This window comes from Temnothorax longispinosus, chromosome 4, assembly GCF_030848805.1.
Source record: "Temnothorax longispinosus isolate EJ_2023e chromosome 4, Tlon_JGU_v1, whole genome shotgun sequence".
NCBI lineage: Eukaryota > Metazoa > Arthropoda > Insecta > Hymenoptera > Formicidae > Temnothorax > Temnothorax longispinosus.
This window is the reverse complement of record NC_092361.1, coordinates 23495124-23517030: the sequence shown is the minus strand read 5'-3', so window position 1 is coordinate 23517030 and position 21907 is coordinate 23495124. Positions and strand designations below refer to the sequence as shown.

General features: G+C 33.6%; 2 protein-coding genes across 7 annotated transcripts in view; both read right to left on the bottom strand.

Moving 5' to 3' along the window:
- Positions 1-3547: 3547 nt before the first annotated feature.
- LOC139810864 (kynurenine/alpha-aminoadipate aminotransferase, mitochondrial) lies at positions 3548-8623 on the bottom strand. 2 transcript variants are annotated; one of them, XM_071774739.1, is made up of 9 exons: positions 8463-8623; positions 7985-8327; positions 6733-6898; positions 6321-6507; positions 5764-5880; positions 4935-5258; positions 4458-4584; positions 4055-4263; positions 3548-3750 (listed from the first exon to the last, which is right to left on the bottom strand). In XM_071774739.1, exons 2-9 carry the CDS (start codon positions 8049-8051, stop codon positions 3682-3684), a joined length of 1266 nt encoding a protein of 421 aa, XP_071630840.1. In that variant the 5' UTR covers positions 8052-8327; positions 8463-8623; the 3' UTR covers positions 3548-3681. The 2 variants fall into 2 exon arrangements, with proteins under 2 accessions (XP_071630840.1, XP_071630841.1); XM_071774740.1 differs by having other exon boundaries at positions 7985-8170.
- Positions 8624-9056: 433 nt separating this feature from the next.
- Positions 9057-21907, bottom strand: part of LOC139810865 (uncharacterized) — a 72113-nt gene continuing 59262 nt past the window's right edge. For 3 of the 5 annotated variants that reach the window (XM_071774741.1, XM_071774743.1, XM_071774742.1), the window contains 5 exons: positions 19736-19946; positions 19492-19657; positions 18730-19005; positions 18043-18449; positions 9057-17645 (listed from right to left, as the gene is read on the bottom strand). In XM_071774741.1, the coding sequence (XP_071630842.1) occupies positions 17501-17645; positions 18043-18449; positions 18730-19005; positions 19492-19657; positions 19736-19946 (1205 nt within the window). In that variant the 3' untranslated portion in view covers positions 9057-17500. Of the gene's footprint in view, positions 17646-18042; positions 18450-18729; positions 19006-19491; positions 19658-19735; positions 19947-20430; positions 20493-21907 lie in introns of all 5 variants that reach the window. The other 2 variants (XM_071774744.1, XM_071774745.1) reach the window with 2 other exon arrangements.

Below are 21907 nucleotides of genomic sequence, written 5' to 3'. Positions count from 1 at the left end.
AGATACAACGTAGCTACGTGGCAGATGTAATTCCGCTGTTGCGCATCGGGGTCGGTGAGTGATAAATTAATATGTCTGTTGAGGTAATTGATAACTGGATTTTACCAGTTGAAATAATAATATGATGTAAGATCCCATATATATTTATTGCTATAAAATAGAAGATTTTTTTCTAGTTAATTATCTAAGTAATTATTTTAGAATCGAACAGTTTTACATCATTTGACAATAATTTTAAAATAACATATTATACAAAAAATAATTTTAATAATTAGCACAGTACAACGAGATATTTTTATCAATTCTAATTGTGTGAAAAATTTATTATCCTTTCCGGATCTTGCGTCATTCATCTGAATTTTTCATCTACATGCTTTTGAGATGAGATTTAGTAACAAATCGTTCGAATCGATGAATACACGTATATGGGCCTTAGATTCTATCGAATGGCGCGTCTAGCATTTTTCGCTTATTTAATTTTAAATTAAAGTTTATTCATATTATAAAGTTAGTATTTAAAATAATATAAAGTTTAATATAAAGTTCATAGTCATAATCGAATCTCTTCGAATTAAAACTGTCGACATAAAGATTTTTTTTTAATTCAAATTTGTTTTTTATTGAATATATATTTTAATTATTGAATATTATATCTTAATTGCTACGAATAAACGCGCGCAAAGACTAAATGTTAAATTAATTCATGTTTTAAAGAAATTATTATTGTTATTGTTTATTTTTAATTTTGTACTTAATTGATTTAATTAATATAATGGGCCCTTCGCGACGTGTTCGTGTTTCGCGGATTATACAAAAGCGTAAATTCTTACGCTTATTGCCGGCAATGATTAGCCGGCAGCAGGAGTATTTCTTCTTGTTATCGATCTCTGGCTATACGAGGCATGATACGGCCAGGTATTACAAAAGGTGAGTCCACTCTGGCCGGAAGAAAGAAGACGAAGAGGATTAAGGTAGATTGGTGTGGTACACCAATCAAAGTACAAATAATAGTACAGATAATGGTAAGCCTATATAAGGTTATTTTGTATATGTGCGATTGCACGTAATCAGAGACGGAAAGGTACCGTCTCGAATCTCTATTTTGCGCAAATTAAACTAAACTAAACGTAAATTAAACTCTCAATAAAACTCCTAAACGGTTCCAATTTACAACTAAATTTGCGTGTGCTTTTCTGATTTCGCGTAACCGCGATCGTAACTATAGGTATACCAGATAAAGACACGGGTAGGTAGGAATATTATGCGTAAATAGGTAGGAATATGGGTAAAAAATATATAAAAAATCGGGTAGGTAGGGATATGGGTAAAAACTAGATAAAAATCGGATAGGTAGGGATACGAATAGGTAGGGATGAGGGAGGAGTAATTCAATAATGAAAAAAATTAATGTGCTTTATAATTTTAAGAAATTTAAATGGTATAAGGGGATAAACATGGTAAAATTGCCCCGGGCGAATATTTAATTGCCACTTTGAGGATATGTAGGTATTGATAAAAGACAATGACCCTCAAAAAATCAGACGTCTAACTCAACGGTTTTCGAGTAAATAAAAAAATACTTAAAAATTAAAAAATATTTTTTTCTTGAGAACGGCTTGATCGATTTTGATATTTTAATATGTTATAGGGACATATAAAGACTTTCTTGAGACAGAGTAACAACCATATAGAGTTTCATTATGCAGTAAAAGATATTGTTTTTTTCCAAAAATCATTTTTTTAAGCATGATTTGAGCAAAATTATGAAATTATTTTTTTTATAAGCTTTATACTCTCTTATATAAAATATATTTTTTTCGATTGATTCGTAATGGTGCGCCGTACTGAAAAAAAATAAATAAAAACTATTTTATACTATAAATTTTCCGGATTTTGATATTTATTGGTCGTTATTTTATAATAACAATCTATATATTATAGATTTGTACGAAAAAATTTAAATTATTTTACTAAAATTGGTAGAATAATTTTTAGATCAATTTATTAATTTTTATTATTTAAAAAAACAAACAACGACGGTATTTTTATAATTAATTATTTATTAATTAATTAATCTACATGGTTATTAAAATATCATCAGAAACTTTGCATTTGTCTCTATCAATACCAACAAAAATAATTACATGTCGATAAAATTAAAAATAACATAATAAAGCATATATTGCAATTGCACATTGATTTTCAGTCTTTATCACTGTCTTCTTCGATCACTGTACTGGTTTGATTGTGATAGGAGAATGAAGGAAGGGAAGAAGAAGAAATGGCCATGTAAAAAGAAAAAACAAAAAATTAAGATGAAAAAAGTATTAAAGATGGAAATTTCAGTGAAGGACTTACGAAAAATTTCCCGAAGAAGAAATTGAAAAAATTACGGTGGAGAAAGAGGATAACAGGAGGAGGACATCGTTAAAAGGAATGGCACGGAATAACTCGATGAAGCATCGTGATAGAAGAAACAATGTAATAAAAGAGGAAGAGAAAGAGCGATTTATCGAAAGATGATCAAGAAAGAATAGAAGAAAAAGCCATGTAAAAAAGATAAACGGAGGACTAAGATAAAGGAAGTATTGAAGATGAAAACTGCGGTAGAGAAAGAAATTATGAGAACTTTGTCCAGGAAGAATCGAAGATGGCAGAGAGAATAACGACGGAAGAAAAAGGATCGAGAAAAGACGTTAAAAAAATAATCAAGAGGAATCTTTCAGGGAGACATCACGATAGAAAGGAAAATACAACGATTGAAGGACGAAGACCGGAAAAAAGAATGGAACAAGAAGATAGAGAAGTCCAAGCGCAAAGACGATAAACGTGACGACGATCATAAGGAATCCAGATATAACAGCGATCACAGGAGTTCCAAGCGTAACAACGAGCACAGATATTTTAGGCGAGATGACGATCACAGAGATTGTAAGTACAACGAGGATCGTGAAGATTCTAGAGACAGCAGCGTCGAAGCGAATGGGAAACGAAAAGCCTCGCCGCGGGAGAAGATTGGTACTACGGAGAACCGGATAAACCGCGAGAGAATCCGGAGGACGCCAAGCAGAAGCGAACGGTGAATCTTCTGAACTCGAGGAGTATAAAATATTTATATAATTTTATACATAAAAAATTATATAAATATTTTATACTTTCTATTTGTTGATCACGAGACATAAATACCATTAGTAAACTTAAATTAGAGCAGTTAATTAGAAAAATTTAACATTTTAATTGTTAAACTTTTATTTGTTTTCTATCTTTTATTTCCTTTATATTTTATTTAGATAGCATACGAAGTATTATAAGTAAACATATTAAAAATTTTTTTTATCGATTTTTAATAAAATAGTGAATATGCAAAACGTAAAAAAATAGATATTAATGAGATATTTAATGTGATTATTTTCACTGTTTTTTTTGCCAAATATTGGGATTAGATATTTTAAAATTACTGGATACTCTCTTCCACACAAAGCAATTTTCTTTTTAAAGCAGTTTATTTCTCCTAAATCAAGATATTTTGAAACAGAAGTAGGTCAAATTGCGATAAATTTAATATTTTATTATCTCTTTTGTCATGAAACATACTATAAGTATAATAAAATTATATAATAAAATAAACATTCAAGGAATACGTATTTCAAAGAATACGTATAATACACATGAAAACAATTGTTATGTTTTAATTTCGTTACTTTTTTTTTCTGCTTCTTCACGTATTATTTTAGCTACTACAGACAGTCCCTGAAAAAATAATAAAAAATATCAATATTTTAAATTTAAACGCACATCCACAACTAATATTTTTTTGTGTTATTAAAATAAGAAGAAAGGAAACGTCGGTTGTAGAAATATTTAAATTTTTAATTTTGCCTATTAATATTTCTTCTTTTGCAGTTTACAAGAATTATGCATATAAAAATATATAATTGTTTTATATAGATCTTCTGTGACAATGAGTAAAATTATTAAATTTATGCGGCATTTTTTAAAGATATGTACGTTATATTGTATTTGATAAGTAATTAAAATTAATTTTCAAATTTACTTTGTCCATTTCTTCTAATGAAGAATAACTGTAGCTAAGCCTCAAATGACAATCATGTTTTGAAGTATCATAGTTGAAGGTATTTCCAGGAAGAACAAAAACACCTTGCGGCACGCATTTGTTCAACACTAAATCCAATGTGTTATCCACAACCGTTACTTTAATCCAAAGAAACATCCCACCTTGAGGTACGTACCATTCTGCCAAACCTAACAAGTATAACGATTTTATTATGTAAGAATTTCAAAGCTACTTTTAAAATTCAGGTTAACAGAGATTAAAATAGGCAGAGCATTCGAAAATTATTTATTACAGACTGATTAATTTAATATTGGTTCTTCTTAATAAAAATATCGAGGTGCTTTGAGTAAATCCAAACTTTTAAAACGATTAACATATATACCTTTTAAATGTTTTTCAACCATGGTCAGCATCATGTCACGTCGCTCCTGATAAAATTTTTGAATATCTTTGAAATGTTGTTCAAATTGTTGCGGGGTCCAATTCTCGAAGAGTTTGTAAATCAGCATCTGAAGAAAAGATTATTGTAAATGATTTATGACATATACTTAACAAAATAATTTTATTCGTAAATTTATATCCGAAACGCTAGTAATAATATCTACTTATATGTATATATACATGATAATTATCATATTATTAAGACCTCGTTAAAAAGTCAAATTGTTAATACGCAATGGAAGATAATCATAATTAAAAAAAACTTCTGTAGCAGATAAGATACTTAAGTCTGATAAAGTATTTAATTACATTTACCCTACAATCTCTGTTATATCTGTTATATACATGTATGTAAAAGAAATTATCATGATAGTACTAGTCGATAAAGTAAGTTAAAAGACATTGAACCGAGCTTTACCTGAGATACATTTGATGGATGAATGATCGAGTTTTCCATGTGAAGTTGCAATTTAGCTGAGATATCTGGGTGTGCTGTGACAACACCAACGCGAATTCCAGCACTCATAATTTTGCTGAATGAGTCCAATCTGATAACGCGACCATCAGTATCGAGGGAGAAAAATGACGTGGGCTGTTCACCGAGAAAGTGAATGAAACAGTAAGGATCGTCCTCGACGATTAGGAAGTTGTATTTCTGCGCCAACTCGTACACTTTTCTTCGTCGGGTCTCCGACAAAACGGTGCCTGTAGGATTTGCTCCCGTTGGATTGATATAAAGTAACTGCAAAATATAGCAAAAGCTGCATATTTATTTAATAAAAAGAAAGAGTTTTAAAGCAGTACGACAATCATTATATAAAAGGAAATTAATGAAATAAAGGTCGTATATAATAAAAAATAAATTTAAAATACGAATATGTCAATTATATGAGTGAACTAATCGCGAGATTATCAATTTAAAATAGGTGATTGATTATTATCGACACAGATTCTCGTCTTAAAAAAAAACTTTGGGATATTTAACGTGCCGTCAACCATTGGACCACTAGCAAAGATTATCATCTTCTAAAATAGTTATGGTTATGATACGATATATTCGAGCTATTTGATATTTTAATTATTTTTAAATGGAAGTATTGACATGCTTGTCAAAAGCTCTTGAGTTATAAGTAAAGTAAAAAATTTCTCGCAAATGATAGAGAGACAAAAATAAATAATTGCTTCTTTATTATTTCTTGCAATTTTAAAAAGAACATTTGGCACAATACCGCTATTTTCTGACTTACTTTTGGCATCGGTTTACCATCCTTAAATCTTTGTTCGCATTCTTTGGTGATTTCCTCGGGAATTATTCCATCAGCATCTTGGTGAATCTCTATAACATTCGGTGCCAATGGTACTAACTATAAAAATAAAAGAAAAAAAGAATGAGATAACCTTCTGAAAATTATTCTCTATATAAATAATTCATTCGGGTCTTCTACATGTTAAAAAAACAATACTATGTTAGTAGAATAAATCAAAGATTTAATTTTTTGTATCAAATCTATAAGCAATGTAAAATTGTCCTGTTCTTTTAAATACAGTGAATTATTCACATTAATTAATGTATTGTTTAATATATAAAAATATTAACACAAGATTATTGAGAATTTAATACTTTACGAGATATTTTATATAAGATATATTAACTTTTTAGTCAATTTAGACAATATTGTAATTGTATAATATGATATAAATTTTTAAGTTTTAAGTAACTTTTCTTGCGCTTTCTACTAGAGATTTGTATTTCGCACCTCTGTCGTTTATTATTCTTTCATAATATAATTTTAAAATAACAAACCGCTCCGAGTATGCCTATGTATAATGGCGCTTGAATCATAACTGGGTCATTTTCATCGATCATCATTTCAAAGATCTTACTGCAACCGTCCAAAGAACCGTTCGTGAACACGACTTGCCAATCGCTTCGTTTTGGTGTATGCCACATTTTCTGGAACTCCTTCCATTTTTCTATTAACGGTGCATAACTTTGGCAAGAAAAATGATAAGCGTACGATTCAAGTATGTTAAAACGTAAAATATATTATTAATTAATTAATTAATTAATGAAAATGCTTGTATTACATTGATAAGTAATATAAGATTTAATTATACCATAGAAGCATGAAAAAATATTATAAAAATATAAAAAAATTAAAAATAAAGTTGAATAAGGTATAAAATTAGTTCAGAATGTTAATGTTGATATTTACCCCTGTGAAGATCCATATTGTAATGCTGTAGATACTTCATGTTTGCTAAGATTTACTGGGATATTATATTTATATGTCATAGAAATAGAATTAACGGGATACGTTGCGGCATTTGGCATACCGGCAGCCAGAGTTATACTATTTGGCTGCGTCAAGTAGAGCTCGGCTAATTAAAATTTTGAAACAATAAATAGTTACAAAAGAACTAAAATGACAAGTAGACTAATAAGAAAATATCTATGCCATGCATTCTGCATAGAAAATTTCGATTCTTATTAAGCAATTAAGTAAGTTTTTATTGGAAAGTATATGTATTTGTTTCGCCAATAATTAATAAACGAGAAAGACTCTATTTTTATATTCGACAACGTTTGGCTAATTTCGTGACAATTCTACCATTGGTTTTGGTCAGATTAATCGTCAAGACTTTTTCGAGCACGGGTTTTGGTCGTTTAAATCAAGATTAAATCAATTTAGATTAAATTAAATAAAAGACTTTTATTGAAACGTGCTATGTATACATATAAATCAAAGTTATATATGTATTATGATATGTGTATTATATTTGATTTTCTAATTAATATACGATAATCTTTACGATTTTTCAAATCGGTCATCAATAAGAAATGATCAGAATTCAAATGGCAGATTGTTTTCGAACTAAATTGAACTGAATTTAATCTTATTTTTTTGTTAGCTTTGATATCGAGTGAAATCGGCAATTGACAAGTTAAAATTGAAGAAAAAATCATCTAATAAACAGATAAGATATTCCTATCAAAAAGAAAAATTCCTATCAAAACGATAAATTACTATCTTTACTCCAACAGTAATACATACTTTTTGTTCTTATGTATATTGTTCACAACCATGGCAACACATGATGTAAATTAATATCTCTATTGAATATTTCAAAATTCGGGGATATAATAAATATATTGTAATATATAATATTTTAAAAAGCTTTAAATATGCAGTTATAACGTGTATCACAAAATTTTTGTGTAAAATGTTTTCCTATATTCTCACGATTCAGCTTAATGAACATTTTTAGTTAGCTGTGAGAGATTACTTCAATAAATACGTAAAAAAAATAATTATAAAAGAAAAAACCTGTTTCTTATTTTCAGTTGTTTTATTCAAAGGTAAAAAATAAATTGCCATAATATAAGAATATTTTTAGATGTTTGTTTGCGACACTGAATGACGAAATGCATAATGAATAAAAATTATGAGGGCAATGATTACTTACTCAACTGTCTAATTAAGTTCGGTCGTCGTCTGTTGGTCGCTTTAGAGAAGAACTTGGTGTAATCCATAATGATCTTTATCGTGCGAGATAACTGTCACAATCCCTCTTTTTTTCTTGATGAGATCTGCTCTTGTAGATGCTATGTCGCGCGTAATTGCACGTATTATCTGTACTGGATCTGTAACACTGGATTTGAAGACTTCTACGATACCGAGATTTTAAAGCAGTATTGTTAGTAGTGCCACTTTTTTCACGTAAGCGCGGTGAAAATGGTCCGGTAAAGTCGTTATATATAAGAATATTGTAAATATCTTGTGTTTATATATTTGTCTCTAAAGGTTATCTGTAAATAAATAAAATGTGCCATAAGTTATGAAAGGTTTTGGTACATCATTTTTAGCTCTTTTCTCTGGTTATATATATTTGCATTAAAAAACATTACAAATTTTCATTTAACTATAATTTTAATCTTATTTACCTTTAACTTCGCTAATCTGGTGCCCGTTAGAATCTTTTGCGCTATATGACGCGTATATTGTTTACACAGCTGTACGCGATTGAAATGCGTGAAGAAAAGCGAATACCACACTGTAACTTGCAACACTGCTTTAAAGACACATCTGCTGCGCCTAATGAGAGATTCACGATAAAAATTAATAGAGTTATCATATCAGTCTTAGATAAGAGTTGTTTACAGCAATGTCTCCCAACATCGTATGTTAAATGTTATCATATAATGGACTTGTTTTAAAAATTGCACTATTTTAAAATCATGATGATGATAACGATAAAAATAGAAATCAAATAGGAATTGTACGTGTGAATGAATATACGTGAAATATATACAAAAGTTCTTTTCTATGCAGTTATATAAACAATTAAATGTAATATGGTTTGATGTGAATACTTTAAATATAGAAGCAAAAATAAAATAATCACAAAAATAATAATAAATAATAACTATAAAAATATTTATTGTTCAATATTGGAACACGAAAAGATTTTAATGAAACTTATATATTAACATATCGTACCTTTATATGATAGGATGCTATTAAAGAAAAAGTAGAAATTTTGAAATATAGTCATAACATTTATTCCAATTTATTAACATCTTGTACGTGTATGTATATATGTATGTATACTTGTGTGGGTAACCACGTGTATCTGTAAGCGTGTATGTCACTGTTTCCATCGCCTTTGTTGTTTATTTTTTTTTTCCTTTAACGCTTCGGATAACATTTTGAGTAACTTATTGTATTATGTTGCCCGATAAACGCTCCATTCGATATCGATCGATCGATCATACGCGCACAGCGCACGATCGGCAGTCGGTTGGATTTTCGATCGATCTCGAGTAAAAAAAGAGCCATCGACGTCGAACAGAACGTTCGGCTTTCGGGTTTCGTTCCGGCGACCGACAGAACGGGGCTTGTATGTTGTTTGTCGGACATAAATTCACCAAATTGTTGACTCCATCCGTTTCCCTAATTGTTTTTTTGTAATCGGCTCGATCGAGTGACGTTAATGGTCGTAAAGAACAATTGATGAACGAAAAATAAAGTGAGGGAAGTCAAGGCCCACATCGCTAACAAACTTGTACCTAGTTTTATACAAAGATATATATGAAGAAAAAGCTTAGCAGAGCTAAAGTATCGCGAGAGATAAAAATAACAGTGTTAATGAAACTAAAAATTCTTGACTAGATTCAAATGTTAAATAAGTTTCGATATTGGTTGACTTTACATTAATCATATGACTCCAATTTCTAGTTTTATTTGCAAGTCACTGACAGTTCTCATACATTGCGTATATCATATTGTAATTAATAAATAAGATATTTAGCAATAAAAAATATTTTTCTTATAAATTATTATTATGGCAGTTAATACATTACGTGTTAATTGCTACAGCAGCGCCGTTTGCTGGTATTAAATTTTTTTTGTTCTTCTTTTAGTTAACCCTGTCACTTTTCCATCGATATATATATATTCTATCATATCTTTAAAAATATTTTTTTTTGGGAAAATATATTCTGTAAGAATATTACAAGTGTATATCTTACTGGAATAATAATTGTTAAATATATCTTTAAGTGAAAGTGAAAGAGTTACATTTTTTTAATTTGTATATATATTTTCCACTTGTTCTTTTGATTATACTTTGATTAATACTTTTATATTTATTGCGACATATACGTATATTTAGACGATACGTTCAAGTATTCTTTTTACGAAAAGGCCTTGCAATTATATTAAAATATTAATACACATATATACAAATAAAATATATGTAATTACACGTTTGCATTTAGTTAGATATAATATTTTTTATATCGAAGTATGTGTGATAACGTATGTATGGAAGAAATTTTATATATGTACAATTTTTCATTCCCAATTGGTGTAATTCTAATACATCATTATTCTTATAAAAAATTAATTTGAATTTAATTTTGTGCAGTAGCGAAAATAGCCATAAATAAGAGATTTTGACATTTGTTATATAATCGATGCACTTGTGTGCAATGTTCTCGAAAATTATAAATAATCGCAAAATATCGATAAAATTGCGACCGAAAAATATTTCAACATTTGTTTTCGAATTCGTCACTCGTGCCGAATTGCACCATTGGGTTCACCGTCATCCCATCGTGTCGGTCGACGGAATATCTCTGTACCGTTTTTGAGGCCGTTCTTGCTGTACGCTGGTTTTCGTTATCATTTTTTTTTTTTGCGTTTTCTCACACTTCCGCCAAGTCCAAGTCTCGTTCTCGCAATTAACACGGGTTCGCCGTGGAGCTATTTACAAAACGGAACACTTAACAACTGCGCCTGCGTTTAGTTTATTGCGAGCTAATTATCGAGCCGTCAGTTTTTGTTATTTTTTTTTTTCATTCTAACGATAACGCAATTAATGGGCGTCCGTTTATGTAACACGCGCATTCTCTCATCACTAGCCGACACGTTCGCACGGACTCTCACATCACTGAATTTCAGAGTTGCAGTTTTTGAGAGGCTCTTTTTTTGAGCCCATTTAATGACTGCATGTTTCATTTAAATTAATGATTTAAATGAAAGTTCGCTTTGATGGGGCACGTCTTGAAGTCGCATGTTTGCATTCCGCTAATCTGCCGTAAAACTAACGCCATTTAGGAGCAATGAATATAACACGCAACATATTAATTTTTTCAGTGGAATTTTTTTAGATCTATTTGGTAAATTACGTTTAAATTTTTTATTTAAATATTCAATGTAATGTACATTATTAATTAATATTCTTTATCATGTTTAATGAAAGGAATTTCACGTTCAAGAAAAAATATAAGAACCTTTTATATATTTTCTATATACATTCCACAACGCAATATTATACAATGCATTCCGTCATTATAAAAAAAGTTATTAAAAATTATTAAAAAGATTATATTTTTATTAATATATTTATATATTTAATGATATACGTGCGTTTTATTTTATCACGTTAAATTTTTGTTTAGCCTAAATTAGCAAACATGCGCTTCGATTTTGTGCAACTTTCCAGTGATACGATAATAATAGCGAGGGCTCGAACATAATCAGATACGAGTCGCAAAGATGTAAGAATTTCTTTGTCAGTAAATAGCATTTCTCTAGGGGGTACGAAATAGAATGAAGAACTAGAGACAGATCTTGTGATAAGCGTTAACATTGTAAAATAACACATATTTAATTAAATTTAAACATAAATATTTGAATAGAACTACGATGTATAAAAAACATAGATGGTATATTCCTTGAAAATAGAAATAGTAGAATATAGAAAAGAATATAATACCTTTTACACAAAAGCTGAAAAAATTGCCAAAGCTTTAATTTGTTTTATCTGTATTTATATACAGGATGATTCATCTATGGACAAATTTACTCATGTTAATTGCTTCTCTAGATGCTTTAGAATTTAGATTAAGGAAAAATTGTTTAGTTTTAAAAAATCTGTATCGTGATAACCCTGTATATATCTATGTAATGATTCACCCTGTATATATCGGGAATTATATCAGTCGTATATATTAGAAAACCATGTGGTATACTAGAAATGCAATAAATATTGAGTTTCCTATATTCCTATTATTTGGAAGGGATAGGAGAATTAACCCAAATACTTTTCGTAAATTTCTAAAGGTAAAATGTCGATAAAGATAAAATTGACATTGGTTCAATTCTTATTAAGCTTATTATTGTGAGAACTACTCATTAAGCTCATTATTGTGAGAATGTATGTATATTTAGTAAAAAGAATATTAAATAAAAAAACTGTTTGTAGACATTCATTTTGGCAAGAGTTTAATTTGCCTGCGTTCGTTTATTCACATTGGGAGCTATTGGGAAAATAAAATCTATAATACTGCACGTTATGTGTATTACATATTTTATTTTCCCAATATCTCCCAATAGGAATAAACAAACGCAGGTTTTGTGGATGTAATAAAAGGGGGAAGAGAAAGATGAAGACTGCATTAATGAAGAAAAGTAACTGTTATCACTGTAATGAAATTGTAGTATCTTTGAAATTAATTATTTAAAACTTAAAGTATATAAACAGTGTTTTTAAAGAAATTATTCTATTTGTTAATTTTAACAATAAGTGTTTTTAATAAATCAATATAACGCATCTCAAAGAGATGTGATGGGTCTTAAAAATGAATAATTCAAGTCAAGAGAAGTTGTATAATTATCTTTATCAATATATGTTCAATGAATCTAGGCGCGAATTCTAGTAACAGTTCCTTACTCTTAAAAGTATCTAATGTTAAAGAGTAGAAAAATTATAAAAGTACGAAGGTCTATAATCGTTAATATGAAAGAGGTTCCGTGCAGCCGCACCACTACAGTTTCTCATTTTTCTCTAGCTAGCTTTAGAAAATATTCAAAATGTAGTACAAAATATTAATTCCAAACAAAGCACTATTTTTGGATTAAAATAATTAGTTACAATGTAACTATTTATTAAAACTTATTATAAATAATTTTTGTCCATTATTCCCGATAGCATCATCAACAAATTCTTTTTTCATTTATTTTACATTTATTATTTAAATTTAAAATTTCAAGCAAACAATGTTATTAAAATTTAAATCCGACAAAAATTTAACAACATACATAATGTCTGCATGATATCTGCAAATATGTTATAAAAGTAATAAAAATATAACTTTTTGAAGAACTACATCTTTGCTTTTAATATTTAGTTAAAAAGAAACCAGTATCATATTTTTAATTTTATCAAATTGACAACTAATCAAACTTAACTTCTAAACAAGTTTAACCAAGACGATAATTTCCATTCTAATTAAATGTAACTTTTTTAAAATTAGTAAGTATATTTTTCGTACATTAATGTGTTTTTCTTTGCTTTCTGGATACTCTTTAATGAAATTATATCTGATATCTTTAGCTAGAGATAAAAGAACTGAATTGAAAAAAGAAAAAACATGAGTAGATTTAACTTTAATTCGTTCAGGTTCCTTGCGGCATCGCGCGGAAACACTCCTAAAAAGGAGTCAGTATAAGGGAAGAGAGTATAGAGAGGAGAATGGTTAATGAGAGGATAGTGAAGAGAGTGTATATTTTTCTAAACGACGATGGAAGAAGTGCAGCAGAAAGGCACCGAGAAAAGGTTCACGTGGTTGTATGAACGTTAGATGCTAAAATCAATCACGGACTCGTTCGTGTACAGTCTCTAAAAAGTCTCGCACTCGCCCTATTTATACATATATATGTATATGCATATACATAAATACATATGTACATTTATGTATGTATGTATATGTATATACGTTTCGTCCGCCTAAAATTGTGCTAAACTACTTGGCACACGCACACGCACGCACAATCGCGCACATTCACGCATCTATTCGCGCGTATATATATCCGCATAGATTATCCTCGGCTCTTTTTGAATTTTATACTTCAACTAGACACTGTTTGATTGTTACATTTGGCAATTCGGCAGCACTCGCGAGTTTTCAAGCTCCTTGTCTTACGCGACTACGGGGCGGCTTGCTGTACGCCACGCGCCGTTGAAAACTTTGTTCCCGGTTAATTACTTTAATAAGAATGCAAACGAGAAATATGTACTTGATCTTCGTTTACGCGACGTTGCGTGGAAATTATCTTGACTATTTTAACACTGTTGACACAACGATAGAACTATACAATACATTCGTACTAATGAACGTATATATGCAGTTCACGTTAAGGGTTCTCGAAGGAATTTTGAATAGACTGTTTTCCTAATTGTTCGCAAGGTATTATTTATTGAAAAAAAAAATTACGGTGATACGTCTCAACGGAAGGAACTCGGGTGGAACGAATTCGTCGGCGTGTCGGCGTATAGCAAAGCGCACCTCGCGATAGTAATAATTCTGTTTTATTCTCCTACAGCCGCGTTCTAAAACTTCGCCTCCTGTGACGACTACTTTTTCACGACGTTATCGTAATTCTCAAGCGAAATGTCAGCTTTTATATACATATATATAACAATGATTCAATAAGGCATACAATATCCAATTAGGGACTTTCCCTTATTTATCACGAAACTTTTGCGTGTATTCCTTGAAGTTTGGACACCTCCCGCCATCTCTCTCTTTCCCTTTTCCTTTCTGTCTCCGAGAAACTTTCTCTTAATCTCTTAGGTCCGCAAAAGTTGACGTTTTTTCGGCTTAATGGTCGAGAGTATAGCGGATAGCAGTATATAAATTATTAGAGGGAATTACACGGGTCTGTAGTTTCATGTAGTCGTGATTATATATTCTCTTCGTATTTCTCGTATTTCGCGTTTTGTTTTGCGGCTTGTTAAATTCGTACCTCCGGGGCGAAGTTTGGAACGCAGCCAGCGTAATGTAAAGTTCTTCATGTAGATCGACGACGTTAGAGTCTCGCCTTCCCTCCGCTCTTTGTCGATCAGCGAGGGCGAGTCGCTGTCGTATAAGCTCAACGCAACGTAACGCATCGTAACACGACGTGTATGTACACCTATCTAAAAGTAACGGTCGCAGCACTGCGTGCGTGGCGCCTATTACATTATATATATTTCTTCTCTTTTTCTTCTTTTTTTTTTATCCCGATATATATAATAACTTCTCGGCTCGTCTTATTCGTCTACTATACAAACTCTTGGCTAGAACAATGTTAGGTAGTCCTCGTGCGTTCGTTTTGCTTTTACGTAAATGTGTATTAATTTCTGCTTTATTTTTATTCGTTTATCGTCGTGTGCCTGGAGGGGCTGACCGGCAGTGATGTTAGCCTCCGTGGAAAAGTCTCCAGATGTAGACATAGAGGCATATATGGCTCGTCTGGTTCAACTACTTTTTATCTTTTATCGAAAATAGACACAAGTTGCTCTTGTCAACGATAAATATGTCTCGTCTACTATATGTCTCTCTTTTTATCTTTTTGTTCTTTACACCGACGCGCTCTAACATTTTAATAAATTCGATTTTCTACACCCAGCGAGCTTCTCGTCAGCTAATATCACTGAATTGACGGGGATAAAAAACTCAAATAAATTCACATATTCTTCCTCTTATTTCTTTTAAATATCTTACGATTTCTTTAGATTAGATACAGGCCTAATTGCGGGGATTTCTGTTTCCGTGGAATATCTAATCGATCGATATTCCAGTCCGGATAGAAATTTACCAAGCAACTTTGCGAAACGATCGATATAATAGATCACCTTGTCAAAATACGGCGATCAAGGAATTTTGGCAACTTTGGTTCGCCGTTTTTACGAGACCATATACGGCAGTCGCCCAGTTTCCGGTTCCCCTCCATCGAGCACGGTGTTTATCTATCGTACGCAAGAGGGTTATAGACACGTACACGTACACCCAAAACCTTACAGAGCTTACAAGATTACACGAATAGAAATACGTTTTGTTTTCCTCGCGTTAGAGAAACGTCGGATCAACGGCGAACCGGCGGTTTTCTCTGTCGGGAAAATTGCGACGGGGAAATCCGGTTCGACGATTATCCGAACGAAAGTGCTATTTCCCTCGTTTCTCTCTCTCTCTCTCTCTTCTTTCTATTTCACTCTTCCATCCGCTCGTCTCGTTGACAATCACATGTTACACTGACGTCATACAATTGAGTATTGCGCGCGTATTATTGTTTTCACGAGAAGCATCACGATCAGTTCAACGAGCTTGATTATCGTCGCGCTTGTATAAAAATAATTCCCTATTTCCCCCGCATTGTCGATCGGCCTTCCTTCGACAGTCTCCTGAGTTGCGAGTTACGCGGTTCACCCTGATCGATCGGAACGAGTTTCTCCGCTCGTTTCTCGGATATTCTCCTTTGTGCGATATAGATCACCATGCGCCCTTCTCCCAAGTTCGGCCACTCGAGATCTCGCGATCTCGAGAGGCATTACAAACGTCACGTTGGGACGCCACGAATGTCTTAAGCGAGGAAGTGCATTTGCTTGTTTTCGTTGTTAAATGGATCACGGATGTCGATGTGCGTCTGGTCATGTTACGAAGAATGCTCGTATGAAGAGAATGTCGTCGAAGAGAGTATTGTCGAGAATGTGGCGAGTGACGGGAAATAATGATGCCGCCCAATCTTCTTCGACTAAATAAGATAGTAGTGGAGCACGGCTTGCGATGCGAGATAAATTGTGCGCACTTTCTCTGGTGCGTTGGGATGCTGGTTGGTACAGCCACAATGCAGTTAATATGAACTTCAGATAAACGCGACCGCGCGCGCGTGCATTGTTCGCCAACTTATTCTGGAGCATGATGGAGTAGGCAGACGTCTGAAATACGTCGGTAGATGAGATCTCAAGTATAGTTAGACTAAGTCGCCGTCAGCCTTGTCTCGCGGGTTGTAGACGCGTCCTTTAAATGGGCGGGTAATCCGATCCGAGTTTCATGCTTGTCATGGAGCGTACCATACAGTCGACATAAAATGCCTTCGATTTAGTTTACCTTAAGATGGGTTTGCTCCGGTTTCGGGACAGAAGTCACCGCTGTAATATCGAAAATCTCCGATATTTCCTCACGTTCGGACGAAAATGCTTTCCGGCGTTCTTCTCCACGTCTCGCTCGTACGTTCTTCTTCCGCTTCTCCTCTTTATTGATTAACTTTTATTCTTTTCTTTGTTCTTACGATTTGTAAAGATTACGGTTTTCAATGATATAATTTTGTTTACTTTCTATTTTGTTATATCAAAATTTAGATTTTTTTAAAATATTTTTATAACAATTTTATTATAATCGCAATTGTTGCATTCATAAATTGTAATCGAATTCACTGACCGATATAACAATTGAATTTTCAAATTCACGTAAAATATATTTTAATGGCGACAGGATCCAAGAGAAAAGAGAGAAAATTATTTAGAGATACAAGACGGTTAAAGACCAGATCAATTTTTTGGGCAAATGATTTCCTCAGATATCGACATTCTGGGTTTAGCTTCGTGTCTCGATAAAAACAAGTCGAAGGACATGGTCACTACGAAAAACGCATCCTAAAAGAGCGTTTCTTGGGACCATATTGGCGGGATTGATGGTAATGGCGTTGGTGGTCTGTGCCTCAGTTCGATCGGCGGTGAACACGGTGGAGATCCCACGCTACTCTGACTGCTACTGGTTGTCGTTGAAGCTGGTTGCGACCTATTATCAAAGGTTTATTAATTAAAAATGAACTGTGCTCTTTAATATATAAAAGAAAGAAAAGAAGTTTAAGACCAGAACATACTAATGCAAGTGCGTAAATATATAAAAATTTATAATTTATAACAAGTAATAATTAGGTTCTTTGATAATATTTTCTTTGCGATAAAAATATTTTGTTAAAGTTCCTTTTTCTTTAATATAGTTGTTTTATCGAAAAAAATTCAAACTCGGAATGTCTAGTATTCTTGTGATTATTAATATTTACACGTGCTTGTTATTATTATTAGTTTTAGTAGCAGAAGTTTGTTGCTTTAAATACGCAGTAACGACGATGATCTCTTGCTGCGACAGCAACATTTTTTTCTTTATATGAGAATTCGTAATAGAAATTCACCTGGAGGTTTCGACAGCGGCACTGATGGTCATACATTCTTGGCAGGGTTTATTACCGGCTCGTCGTCTGGGCACGCAGCCCGCGCATCCGTCCCATTTCTCGGGGATCCGTTTTTTCCTAGAAGGCACCCGTAGGAACCGCCGACAGCTTGGCCCAGGCGCGTCCGAGTCCGTGGAAAAACCCGAAACTTCGTCCTCAGTGTCGATGCACTGCTCCTCGTCCTCGTTCTTCAGGAAGACGGAATCGGAGCCGAGCGACCTGGTTTCTGGATCGGGAGGATCCACGCTACCCATCGATGCCAACGGCGCTCTTCTGCCCGACGACGCCGCCATAAGGCTGCCGACTGCCCCGGCATAAAGACCGACCTCGCTACCGCACGGCGATAAATCTGGGGTTGGCTGTATTACCTGATTACATCACAAGTTTTTAATAAATTTTGAATAATATCTCGTGATGTTCCTTAATACTAATTGCGGTTTAACTAATTTTTATTTATTATTTGTAACAGGCTAAGTTATAATCTAAAATGTGAAACTGTAAAGCTATTATTGTGTTATAGTAGATTTATAATAGTTGATCATGTTATCTAAGATAGTGAATAAGTAATTACAAAATAAAGACTAAAAGAAGAATTAAGATCAGAAAAAGCCATGTCGAAAGATATGCGATCGCAAATATCGTGTCTACCTGAATATCGATAGGGTAATATAAATCCCATGGCTCATCGTAGGCGGCGTGACGCGGGTAGGATGGAGGAGGCGGAAGGCACGGCATTACCATGGCTGAACCCCTTCGTTCCAGATAACTACTTCCAGTGCTGCTGCAGGTGACCGAGCTACATCTTCTGTGATCGACCGGAGGAGCCAACCTCGGTTGCCTGATTGGCGGTGCCAGCAGGGAGTCGTATCCACCTCCGACTGAGGCGAAGCGAGGTGCCACCACGGGTGAATGAGACTGGTTCATCTGAGATGTAAATATTTCTATCAATTACGAGTGCTTGGCGAACAGACAAATTACAAACTAAACGCAACCCTCTTAAATAGAGAGCTCTGTGAAACGTACCACGACTTTTTTGGTATCAGTCCAAAACTTTAACGCTCTCCCGGCAAAGTTTTAAAACTGTGTTACTTATCGAAAACTGCACGATTTAATCAATAGTGATGTTTCAATATATAATTTTCTCAATATGTAAACAAGCTCTAGTTATTAAATAAAAATCGCCCTAATTCGGTAATGAATATTGACATCGTATTTTATAATTTTTTGCAAATATTAAGAAGAAACTTTAAAATACATCATTTAATTTCTCAGAACTAAAAATAGAACATTAATTTTGCTAATGTTCTAACGCTAATGATTTCACTTTTAGGTGAACTCGTACTTAATTTTAGGGATATATGTGTACTTGTTAATTATTTTAACGGAAATATTTAGGTTGCTACGATATACCTCAACGCACAAAGATCTTCTCGGACCACGACCCGGTCTGGGTGGTAACCTGGCGATCGCTTCGAGAGCGACGGCGAGTGCGCGTTCTTCGGCTTCAGCTTCCGCGACCGCCGCGGCTGCCGCCGCAGTCAAAGCCGGGTCTTCCAATTGTTTGCTCGCTTTGCATCTGATAAATATATAACCCATAATTCTAATTGTATTTTAACGACGATGCAAATGCCGTTTTAAACATCCTTAAAATCACCTGCTCTTGTAAACTACCAGCAACACCATTAAGCTGAAAAAACCGCCGAGGGTCGCGGCGATCCGTATCCCCGTCATGACGTCGTACGTTTTGTAAAATTCGATTTTGACCTGTTCGCGCTCGCTTAAAGTCGGCGTTGCGTCTGGCAGGAACGTCGTCGGATCTGTCGTCGTCGTCGTTCCTGTCACGTTGCTGCCGACACTCCCCATTCCTGCAAATCAAACAGATTCACTGTCGTTACACACGCGCAAGAAAGAGAAGTATATGTATACATATATATATTTGCGAATTCGAGCTGAATGCTGATACTCTGCAAATTGTGTTTGAGCTGAATGCAAGATGTGTGTAAATTGTTTGCAAACATTCTCAAAAAGATAGACTCTAAGTCCTAAACCTTGTAAGAGGCCTTCTGTAAAATGGGCTGTTACGCGTCTGTCACTGCGTTCTGTGGGAATAAAATATACGGATAATTGCCGCGGATGAAAGATTTGTGTGTGTGTGTTTGTGTATTTATCAATTTAATTTAATTTACCGATTTTCAATTGTAAATCAAACTAGCGATGATAATTTCGCTGACGAAAAAGAACAAAATGGGAAGGAAAAACGATCACATTTGAAAGAGCTGAACTACTTGCGAGTAATTTAGGGAGAGGAAAGTGCATAAGCTATAAATTACATCGAGAGCATTTGTTTACCGAACTGTGTCGGCCAACGTGCGCTGACTGGGCCTGAAAATGGAGTGACGGCGCTGAATTTCCTGGAACAGAATGAAGGCGCGCCGTCAAAAGGGGAGCTGGCATTCATCCGGCAAGATTTTGCATCATCATGAAAGTAAGAGAAGAAAAAAAGAGAGAAAAAATACTAGGCGAAGAAAATCGGCGCAAATAAAAGTGAGGACACATGCGGAGAAGTTGGAAGGAGAGCGGGGAAAAAGAGGGGTTTAAAGAGGAACACATACCAGGGAGAGAGAGAGCCACGACCATTGAGCAACAGTCGACGGAGAAAACGAGAGGTACGAGGTGCATGGTACATACACATTGCTCTTGTCGGGCTTGGCCGGCTAGCATTGTGTACGTAGAGATGGTTGTAGGTTCACGTATTGATTCCACCTTCGCGAGCCTACCTCCAATGGTTAGGAGCAACGGAGCGTACGGCAACAAATCTACCAAGACCAAAATTTCTTCTAGAACGTTGTCATTCGTTTGTTGTCAAGCCTTTCAGGAGATCAAGCTACGAGGATCCAAAGCTAAGTCTCGCCAAGACGAGCAGGAAAAAGGAAAATAGAGAGAACTGTTGTCCTCGAAATATAATTCTTCCTACCATTATTGAAACGCGACGCGAATCTGTTGGTTTCAGAATATACAATAATGCTGCGAAAGCTGGACAGCAATTTTTACAATTGACAAAACTTCTTAATGTAATTCTTTCAATTTTCGCTTTCAATTTTTATGCTCGTCGAGTCACAGACGAGCAAAACGAGTGTCTATTCAAGAAGATTGTAAGAGGTGAATTTAATGACGCAAGAACGTGTTGTAAAGCCCAGTAACTTCAATATTTCAAACAAACAAATAGCGACCAACACATTAGTGTACAATATAAAGTAAATACATTTTTCAATCATCAGTCTAATATCAGTGCTTGAGTTCGAAAAGTCATAACGATACATAGTACTGCGCATCGATTATATCGGTCAGTCTTGTAACGTGACCTTCTCAAAAAACTAGCAAAAAACTCTTAAATTAACATTGATAAAAGTTTAAAAATTACTTGCAATTAAATATCTTAAAAATCCTTATTCCACTCGAGAAATTAAGATGAAAGATATTAGAGGACACTCCAGTTTTGTGAAAAGCTGAATATCGCTGGTACGTTTTGAACTCGTATGACAGTATTGAACCGACAAGTTACCCAATGACCGAGAAATTTCCTATTTATTTGCTCAGCTCAATATTTCAGTTTAATGAGAGAAATATCAGGTTTTTACATTTCGTTGGGCATTTTGCGCTTCGACGAAATTTAACAAGCTTCTTCGTTTGAGAAGGCTAATGATTTAATAAAAGGATAATGATTTGATAAGAGATACGGTCTCCTTGAAACCTCCTCGTCTTGTCTCCATTGATTCAACGTCCTTAATCACTTGGGTTAGGTCAGATTAGGTCAGACGACAACCTG